Source organism: Bicyclus anynana, chromosome 1 (genome assembly GCF_947172395.1).
Source record: "Bicyclus anynana chromosome 1, ilBicAnyn1.1, whole genome shotgun sequence".
Lineage (NCBI taxonomy): Eukaryota > Metazoa > Arthropoda > Insecta > Lepidoptera > Nymphalidae > Bicyclus > Bicyclus anynana.
The window spans coordinates 12,825,769-12,837,051 of NC_069083.1; the positions used below are offsets into that span (position 1 = coordinate 12,825,769).

At 36.1% G+C, this 11,283-nt stretch overlaps 1 protein-coding gene across 1 annotated transcript; it reads right to left on the reverse strand.

Moving 5' to 3' along the window:
* Window positions 1-893: 893 nt before the first annotated feature.
* Window positions 894-11,043, reverse strand: LOC112043002 (uncharacterized). The gene is made up of 4 exons (XM_024078240.2): window positions 10,427-11,043; window positions 9,416-9,608; window positions 7,887-8,081; window positions 894-1,519 (listed from the first exon to the last, which is right to left on the reverse strand). The coding sequence occupies exons 1-4, from the start codon at window positions 10,585-10,587 to the stop codon at window positions 1,286-1,288; spliced, it is 783 nt and encodes a 260-aa protein (XP_023934008.2). The 5' UTR covers window positions 10,588-11,043; the 3' UTR covers window positions 894-1,285.
* Window positions 11,044-11,283: the final 240 nt, after the last annotated feature.

An 11,283-nucleotide genomic window follows, 5' to 3' on the forward strand; every position in this document is an offset into this window, starting at 1 on the left:
TTGTCCGCAAACACAATAGAATAAAAACTATGAAAAAAATCATATGGTTGATTTTTAAACCGATCTTCTGTTTAAAAATCAAATTCTATATCTGTCTCTACCTATAATAATATACCTAGAAATACCTATACACCAAATTTTAATGAAAATGCTGCTCAACTAATCACAATAATGTGAATGATTACAAGAATTTTCTCTGGTAATAACTTCTTTCAAGTATTATCCGTCTGTTGGCTTAAAAAGATTTCCAAGTCCCTTTAGCAAGCCTTTAAAGAAGTCGTAAAACTTTGAACAACACAACAAACATTCGCTTTGAAAGAAACTGGAATTCCTTATCGGTCCTGTTTTATGCTTCCTGCTCTAGACATGGGCAGGTAACATAGGAACAATATGCAGAGATTCTTGCATAATCTACCCTACCATTCAAGGATCTAAATTACGCAATTTCCACAAAATCAATATTGATTATAAAAAAAAAACTTTTTGTTAAGGTAATTAAGTTTAATCCAAGTTTATTAATAAACAATTTTCCTATATTCCTATATACTTTCATATAAAAAAAGACTCAAGGAACTAGATTTGAGCATTCAATTAAATCTAAATAAAATATTATGTACTCGTATCTACATAAACAGTTGAGCATATTTTGACTACACACTATACTACTTATTTGTCTATATTATATTCCCCATTATTTAATTGATAAAACAAGTGACTGAAATCTTAACATCTTATAACCTTCGATTCAATAAAGGGAAACAAAAGCGCACATTAAACCCTTATTAATTGCTGTCGTTTCCCCTTATAGAACGAAACTTTATTAAATACATGTAAAAACCTATAAACTCCCGAAAGGACCTTGCCTTATGTATACCCTAATAAAATATCTGGTGACTTTGTGATTTACGCATTGACCTCTTATAATAAAAGGACGCACAATCATGTAGAAAATTTCACTTAAAAACTGGCCTATTTTGCTTTGACAGTTTTAGAATCATTGGTAAAGAAAATTATAATTAGATGCCTTTAAATATAGTCCAATATTCAATAAAATTCTAAATTCAGAGCAAAATCAACCTTAAGGATTAAGTTCAAAGTTGAATTTGCAAATGCGACTACTTGAATTGAGTGCCAAGAAGTTGTGTTTGGTACTCATTGATTGGGGACGTTTTTTGGTCTCTGATTGTGCATTCAGTTTTTAATAGGAGATCAATGAATTTACGTCATTAATTAGATATCATATTGATACATTTAAGTACGATATTTTACAAAAGACTTTTTTGTATTAATCTTCATAGTGTTTCGATATCGCGTCCAAAACAAATTGAAATGTTGTCGGATTTATCCAACTAAGTCCGGATGGGGTCTCTGATGCATCTACGCTTCTAGCTTTCCTGCCTGACGAACGTTCTAAGAAGTAGTCGTCGTATTCCAAACTGTAGTCTGGGATGATTGGGTTGAACTTGGCGTAGTAGATGGCTGACAGACAGGCGTAGAGTAACACTGCTGCAGTGAAGAGCTGAAACAAAAGGAAAAGAATTTAATACGTTCAAAACTTTTGAAACTGGAGGGCTATTCTATAAAGACGTTCTGTAAAACTCGCATGGGCGAGTTTCAAATTCACTTTTATCTTCTCTTTCTATAGTATTGTTGTAGACAGAGAGATAAAGGATAATTTGATAGTCAAACTTGCTTGTTACACTAAACATTGATAGAGAGTCGCCCAGCAGATCCGGATTTTCTCTACACACCGCCGTATTCTTTAAAGATAAATTTAAAAATTGGAATCGGTGAATAATTTTAAAAATTGGAAGACATGATAGCCCAGTGGATATGACCTCTGCCTTCGATTCTGAGTTAGTTTCGAATCCGGTCCGGGGCATGCGCCTCCAACTTTTCAGTTGTGTGTATTTTAAGAGATCAAATATCACGTATCTCAAACAGTGAAGCAAAATATCGTGAGGAAACCTCCATACTAAGTCTTAACCCTGAGAGGAGACTCGTACTCAACAGTGAGCCGAATATGGGTTGTTAATGATGATGAAATTTATAAATATATCTACAAAATTAATACTAACAAAAATACTAATATTTTTATTATCTTTAAGAATCTCGTTCATTAGCATTATCATCTTTTAGAATTAAACATTATCAATCAAAGCACGCCAACCCGTATAGAAGACACGTGGTGGGTCTAATCTCCATAACCCATCACCTCAAACGAGCGAGGCTTTGCCCTGCAAAATGCGCTGATAATAATGAACAAATTAATTAGGCATCGAATTTATTTTCAAAGTTAATAAATAAACCCTTGTATAATATAATGTTCCAGTTGCCATTGCTAATTTGCATACTAATGGCATATTAATTACACAGTAAACAAATCATCTCGAAACCATTATTAAACATTGCAATAATTATTCATATCGTGTACATAATAACAATCGATCGGTTATGTAAGTTATTGTTGCTGTTAATTTACGTTTATTTACGTAAAAGGTGTCTGACCTAGACGCGAACTTCATAGATTCTACATATATTTCTTACTAGCTGACGCCGCGCGGTTACACCTGCGTGGTTCCCGTTCCCGTTGAAATATGGGGATAATATATAGCCTATAGCCTTCCTCGATAAATGGGCTGTCTAACACTGAAAGAATTTTTCAAATCGGACCTGTAGTTCCTGAAATTAGCGCGTTCAATCAAACAAACAAACAAACAAACAAACAAACAAACTCTTCAGCTTTATAATATTAGTATAGATATAGATTCTAGACTACGAAGTAGAAACTTGTACAGAAAACATGGAACATTAACTTCGAGAAGTGCTGACGTTGGACAAACCTCATGAAGAGAAATAGACAAAATGTCGACCAATAGCGGCGGAGTTGTGTCTTTCCCTTTTAGTCACAACGCAATGAAAGAGATAACGGTTTTACCGGTTGCCCCACTATTGGTGGAAATTGGTCTATTCCTCTTTATGAGCAGGGCACACTGTCTAAGAAATTAATAGAAATATTAATTCTACTAATATTATAAACGCGAAAGGTTGTATTGATGTTTGTTACTCTTTAACGCCGCAACTACTGAACTGATTTGGCTAAAATTTAAAACGATCATAATATACCCTGGATTAACGCATCTAGGCGACTTTTTTTATCTCCGAAAATCCATGGTTCCCGCGATATTTATGAAAAATTAATTTTCAAGCAAACGAAGTCGCGGGCGTAATTTAATTATTTTATAGTAACTTGTACTCGTATAAACACTTTAGAATTTGTATTTTAAACCATAATATTAAACACAATTGTTATTATAATTGTACACTCAAAAAACAATGGAGTAACTACTAGTCTGTATGTTTCACTGCGTATGTTATGTCAGCCACTGACGATCAAGTAAGCTCACATGCCTGCAGCGGTAATGGCATCCGATAAAACTGATCGTGTGTTAGTCGCGATGTGCATGCCATCATGCCGATCGCGACACACACACACAACACTTTGTGAAATAATAAATGTTTTAAACCATTTGCTCATACTGAGGCATAGGTATTACTGGTATAATTATACTGCTGCTTGACTGTAGAAATAAACATGACTGCAATACTTCCCTAATAGAGTCAGTCATAACTTTCTTATTATCAAATTTCGAGAACACATAGGCAAACAATTAAAAATAACTTAACACTTTATCTTATCAAATTTTTTTAATCAATATCTGCAGATCTGAACTCGTCAAACAGATCGTTAATAAATAATTTATAAGCTGTTACGGTAATTACCACTATCTGTGGAGAAAATTGTGATTTTTCACAAGATTTAGCGATTTATACCAACGTTTTTGTCATCAGTTTCCCACATTTGACGACATGAGAACAGCTTGATTGTTTATCTACTTGAATATTTCTAACTAGGGGAATCGAATTATTATTGAAACTTGTTTTTATTTTGCTTGTTTGGTATATAATAATATATATTATTGAAAACTTTATCTATTCTGCGTTTGGGTCTGTTTTTGTTGTAACTTTGACCAGCTTTGTACTATTACCAATTAATTATCAATTCTGTATCTATCTATATCTAATATTATGGGGATATACGGCAACTGTATTTTGATTGACTGTATGCAGGACGAAAACTAATGCATCAGTGTGGCTTGGAGAACAGGGGTATGATTCTGCTATTTTATACTCGTCGATGTAATATTCGCCTGTAACAAGTTTTATTAGATTTATATTTCCATGGGATGCCAAAAAATAAAATGTCACTATAGTGTTTTTCATATAGCATGAGTACGGTGACAGTATAAGACGTTCATAATATGTACTATTATTGTGAATCACGGCAAACTTTCAAGAGAGAAACGGACTGTCACTGTATCCATGCTATCTGATCACTTTAATAGCGTAGTTGCCACGGAAATCAACGATGTCACATCGCTGTAACTTTACAGAATGCAGGGGCAGGTTTAAACGGGAATCACAACAATAGTAAGTAGGTATACGAGCTGTTTTTATCTATGAGAATGAAACAGGCTACGCGTGAAGTTCAATACCACGACCCGCACGCTCTGAGTCACCGATACGTGTTCACTGCAAACCTCTTTCGGGAAATAGACTTTTTTGACTTCTCAAGAAGATAAACTTCTATATCAATAAGGAAATAAAACACTGACGAGCGAAAGATTAATAGGATAACATGATCATCTGTTTACAATATAACATCACGAAGCTCAAGTGTCTATGAGTTTGATTATAACAAAAAAAACTTGTATAGAAACTAACGCCTTCCATTACAAAATATCAAGACGATCCTGAGTTTGTTTGCTAATTATAAGCTTCGTCAATTCAGTGGCTAACCTATGTAGACGGTTCACGGGGATCACAGTCCTACTTGGGCTTTGAAATATAGAGCTTTTCTTTTTTTTCTAAATATTCTTAGTAAAAGAGAAAGTCTCAAAAGTTGGATAGTTGGAAGTTTTCAGCGTCGGAGACTAAGAAAGGTAGAAGAAAAAGAAGATACTCGTAACGATAAGCTATCAGTCCCGAGCAATTAATTGTGATAGTGATCGTTACAAAATCAAATATTATCTCACTCTAAGTCCTACTTTTTAAATGTTTTGCATAATCAAAGGAGAAAACCAGTATCCATACAAACACGAGCTCAAATTATACAAACGATACATGAATTAGGACAAAGGTAAGGAGAACTCTTGATGCCAATTTTCAAAAAATATTTGCATGATCAGTGACATTATTCGTTATAGGTGGGTAATAAGTCGTATCCCTTTGATAGATTGATTCTGTATCGTTCTGAAAATAGGCTCAATTTCGGACATCTTTAATGTTAAGCTCCGATTTCTTTTATAGATATTGGTTTATCATAGAAGTACCTAAACTTCAGTAAAACAAAAAGACGCAGACAGTGGCATCTGAAAAATGTTCACACAGCACACAGCACATGCACAGACACGCAGAGCCGGCCCGTCCATACGGCGAACGGAGCAGTCGCTCCAGGTGCCAAATTCTAGAGAGCGCCTAAATGATAATCCTACTCAACCGTAGACGGTATTACGCCTGATTTTCAATTACCCCAGAGTATGATCGAGATCTTCGCGTTCCATTCTTACTTTACACTCATAATTTGGTTTATGTATCTACATATTATTATGAACAAACAGGAGAGGCGCCATAATTGGATCTCGCTCCATTTTAAAATTTACTTCGGGCCGGCGCTGCAGACACGAAAGACTTGGAAACTTTAAAAAGATTTTCACATTTTCAAACATCTTTTCATTGCCAACATCTTCTCAGTGCAATAGGAAAGAATACATCATACTAATTTAACACTACTTGGCTGCTTATAAAAAATATCAGGAAACACTCGAAGACACAAAGAAGAAGCACTTAAAATATGGCCGTGAAAAGCATACGAGCATCACGCTCCCGGCGATCATTACATCAAAGACTATATTATAAACGCGAAAGTTTGTATGGATGTTTGGATGTTTGTTACTCTTTAACGCCGCTACTACTGAAGCGATTTGGCTTAAATTTGGAATGGAAGTAGACTTTATTCTGGATTATGAGACGAATATCTTAGCATTCTATGGATTCACCGTGCAGGTGCCGGGTCCATCGCGTGGTAAAGAGAAAATCACCAAGCAAAGTCCAGGACTTGTGACTACTGGATGTAGGGTTAAGGAATTCCTTGACGATCAATCAACACTCCCCTTCTCTGCTCGTGTTGTTCTCCCTACCTATCCAAATTTGGTAAGATCCTATTGGAGCAGCTTTGGATACTCGTTCTAATATAGAACTAGCTGCACTTCTAGAGAGGCCAAGGTCTTTAAGCAAGTTATATAGAGATTTTGCTGGTAATCCTCTCGCACCTACTTCTACGGCGTACAGACTAACTACATAGGCTACTTTTTATCCCGAAAAAATCCATGGTTTCCCGAAATTTGGGAAAACTGATGATTTTGATGATATGAATGTTTGTTACTCTTTCACGCCTCAAGTTCTTGGTATCAAGATATATTATAGCCTGGATTAACACCTAGACTACTTTTTATCCCGGAAATATCTATGGTTCCCGCGGGATTTGTGAAAAACTAAATTCCACGCGTATGAAGTCGCGGGCTTCCGCTAGTTTAATATAAAACAATAAAACTACACAGGAAAATGACGTTTTAACTATGCATAAATCTGTCCTTTATGAAGTATTTAGAATTGGTGACAAAGCTGGGACGCGCAAGGTCTCTGTTCACACTTCCTCTCAAGATGTATGAGTACACAATGTACCACTTATGGTCGTCGTATTAAAACTGTGTCATTGCTAAAGCCATAGACTTCCACTCGTCTGATGTAGTTAAGCCATAAAACAACGGAATTACTGTTTTTGCGGTAAATAACAAACAGGGCTAATGGCAATTTTTCGGTACGTTGCACTACAATGATTTTAAGGTTGCAATTATTTGCTCGCCTAACATTTGTCACGATTATCTTGAGACAATTGTATCTACGAGTATATTATTTAAAGCCTCAGTAGATCAACGGTAAAAAGGTTGGATTCGTGCCAAGAAGTCGTGGGTTCGAGCCCCGCCCGATGAACTATTGTCCTGCCCTCTCCTAACACAGTTGACTAATGACAGGAATGGGAATATTGGTCATATTTCTCCATCTTTTCGACTACAGGAGCATTCTAACTGATTTTTTTAAGAAAAAAGAAAATCTCATTATTACATATTCCGATCCAGGACCTAGTGATCCAAAGCCACATAATCTTACCACAAGGTCAACGAGGCAGTTACCCATCACACTGTTCCAATGCTGGTTGGTATATTCAATGAAATGACCGAAACGAAAGATGAGTGTAACACCAACTCCGCGATCTGTTACAGAGAATACTTTGGGAGAAACAAAAGCTCAATTTTTAAAACCCCGAGCCAGGACTCGAAACCTCTAAAATCAAGTACTTTGAATACAATTACAAAATACTTGTACCGAATCGAAATTGAAATAAATCTATGTTTTGCATAGATTTTAGATCCGAGTTTAAAGATAAAGAAAAATTAACACTTACGATTATAGACTCAATTTTTAACTTTTTGTATGTCTGTTCGCGCTGATCTTAAAAATACTCAAACAGTATAGTGTTTGTTTCATCAGGTAAGGAAAACGCCATTTTATGCGGAGTCGCAGGTAATAATTATAATTGTAAATACTCTTTTCTAATACATGATTGTAGAAATAAGCGCGAAATTTAAATTCAAACTGCATCCAATTTTCCCGAAACACGAGATACAACAAAGATGAACATAACCAACAAATATACCTACTTCATGGAAATTTAAATAGACACTATTATTATCCCACAATCTTACCTGGAAGACGCTCCAAAACTTGAAGGATCCCTCGTTGATGATCCAGTCATAGTATCCAGCCCACGGGTCGGTGTATCTTCCCTGCTTCATTGGCTTCGCTGTGGTCGTGGTCTCGTGGTCGTGGTGTTCGTCGTAATAATCCTCAAACCCTCTCCCTGTATCTGAAGTGGCATTTCCAATGTGTTTTCTGCGCACCTGAAAGGAAGACGAAAATTAGAACAATACTTTTAAACCACCTTTAAGAGCACCCCGCTCACTAAACAATTCTTAGTTGGCTGACTATCGAATAACTAAATTGCAAACGTTTACAATTTAGTTGGACAACTTTTTAATGAAAGGGGCCGGGCCGGGAAGGGTCCCTTCCCCTCGTCGCCCGCATATCATGGGAGTGTCATCAATGAACTTGCCAAGCTATAGAGTACTCTGCGATTTAGTCGGCCAACTAATAATTGTAAGTGAGCCGATGCTCTAATTTGGTATTAAACTCCGATTGTCACTATTTCGACTAACAGCAAAAAGGCTCCGCCAAGGCATTACCAAATGGGGAGCAGGGCAGCCTTAGAGATTAAAAAAATATATAAATTTTAATAATTTAGTAATTCAATTGAAGTAGAGGTATGCGCGCTACAAGTGTAAAGCTCTTGATTTTAGCTACAATTTATATTTTGCGCACCCTCTTTAATTAATACATATCATCAACTAGCCGAAGTCCGAGGAGTCGATGGAATTTGGGATCCCAAGGTACCCCGCACCGGAAAGTGCTGTTTTAGTCGACCTCCCCACTAGGTGGAGCGAGGAAATCAAGTGGATTGCAGGAAGATCGCTGGTTGTTGGCGGCTCGAGACCGTGTATGCAAGAGGCCTATGTCCAGCAATAGACGTCAATCAGCTGATAGACTAGCTTGATGATGATGATAGACTAGCCTTCTTCTATAGTTTGTTGGTTGGCGATGCCTATGCGTATCTTTTCGATCTAACTTCAGTCAAGGGTTAACTTAAAAATATTAAAGGTTACAATTGCATGTCTAAACAAGGGTGTCGGCCCGGCGGCGGTCTAACGTGAACAATTAGCGTTGACACCCGGTCACCTAGTTCAGACAGTGCCGTTATCGTGCCCCTCTTTCATGCTTGGTTACCATTTTTAACGCCTAAGCTTTGTTACATATACAATACCTATATTTCTTGATACTATTTTTCAATTGAACATGAAACAAAGTAACTAATGTATTTTTCTTTTTAGTCGTTTCTTGGTATTAAGAAATATGAATTGTTTTTAATTTTAATTATTGAAACCTAATCCTAACATAACATTACCTACATACCACTCAACTGGTTGGTAAGTTTTACATTAGTTTCGAGTTTTAAACTTCAACACTATTTACATTTGATCAAAATTGTAAGACATAGTTAGGTAAAGCTAGTAACATTATTTTTAACACTAAAGAAATCATTGCACATAATATGTAATTATTATCAGTATCATACTAGTAGTCCATAAGAATCGAAATTGGATAATTTTATATAACAAACCTGGAGTGCGGTACTGTTGCTACCAGTGGTAGGTAGGGCTGCCGCGCGATTTTTGTTAATTTTTCGAACAACATCAAGAGCTGTACGGAATAGTGTCAGGATCAACTCGGATGTTGGCATCCCTTGACTCGACGTGTCATCCTCAGAGTCATCTTCTGTGTCGAGCGTGTCTGCAGCGCTGTTGTAATTGGAACTGCAAGTAAAACGCATGTTTTATTTTTACATGAAATTAATTATATCATCAAATTTTCCAATTACCGTATATAATTATATATATTGGAAATAATAGATCATTTCTTTGAATCCAATCGCATAGAATGTTTTTCGGTCAATGTATCTACCTATATATTATGTATCCATACCTATGTATGTATCCATTTTTCAAATATCAGTATGAATTGTTTCAAGCGTAACTTTTTAAAACAAGTAGAAAATCGTTCAGCAACTTATAAATAAATCAAGTAATAGAATTTCGCGGCCAGTTGCCTCGACTGGTGACAGAAGGGCTGGCTTATTTTTTACGCAAAGGATCAGCCTGGCTGTCCAGCGCGGAAATGCAGCCAGTATTCTTGTCACCATTCCACGTGGACATGATTTGTATAATTATTAGAATAAGTTAGCTTAAGTTCCTTATTGTATTCTTTCTCAATAAAAAAAAAATCGCGCTATTCTAGATTTAATTTTTAAACCAAAGTTACAAGATCTTCCAAATCAATTGTAGCATAAAAAACTTATATATGGCGAATTAGTAAATGCAACTGTAAGTTAATTATGAGTAAATCATCATCATCATCATCATCATCATCATCATCATCATCATCATAATATCAACCGATGGACGTCCACTGCAGGACATAGGCCTTTTGTAGGGACTTCCAAGCATCACGATCTTAAGCCGCCTACATCCAGCGAATCCCTGCGACTCGCTTGATGTCGTCGCTAACAATGAGCCTCATAAGAAGGCTCAAAGTCAAAAGAAATTACCAAATAACAATAGAATAAAATACTCACTGCAAAGGAATGTGCTTGTACTTTACGCCGGGCGGAGTATACGGAGTCGCAGTATCGTATCGAGCTGCAGCCGCGTCCACCCCCGCTGCCCAGAGCAGCAACGCAACACCCCCTGCCACCACTAACCCGTGCAATGACATTGCTATTAAACCTCTAGCCATTTTACCAAACGTCTATTGCCAAAAAAATGGCTTAAATCGCGAAAAGGCGCAACCGAAGACGGTAACTAAATTATCAAGTTGAAAAAACTCAGCTGAAAATTCGCGTATTTAACATCACACTTTGAAAGAGTTAACAAGCACTTTATACGAACAAACTTTATACGAACGTGAATTATAAACAAAGTTTAAGCGCTTCGTTCAAAATCACTATGAGAGCTTTAAACTTTACAACCACGCGAGCTTTAAATATTTGAAGGCGTATAATTTAAATTTATAATTGTTAACACTTTTCTCATCTCAATACAAATATTCTAAATTGTACATCCTATTGGATGATGTCGAACAGACTGGCTGGTGCAAAGTGAATCGTCTCAGTATACCGTTTGTAGGGCAACGCTGAAATATGAATTCTGTAAATACACGATGCGCATGCGGCTCCTAAGTGTGTAAATTAAATTTACAGGATTGTAGACATGGTGATAAATGTTTTATGAAAAAAGAAAGTCAAATTAAAATTCCTTTAGATATTGACGTACGTTAAAATGCATTTACGAGTCTACTATTATAAAGAAAATAATTGAACTCGTGAAGTTTAAAGGGTTATCTTTAGATCTACTAAACAGATTTTGAAAATTCTTATACCAATAGAAAGCGAGTAAAATATTTGTGAGTAGAATTTAGTTTATTCCCGTGTTC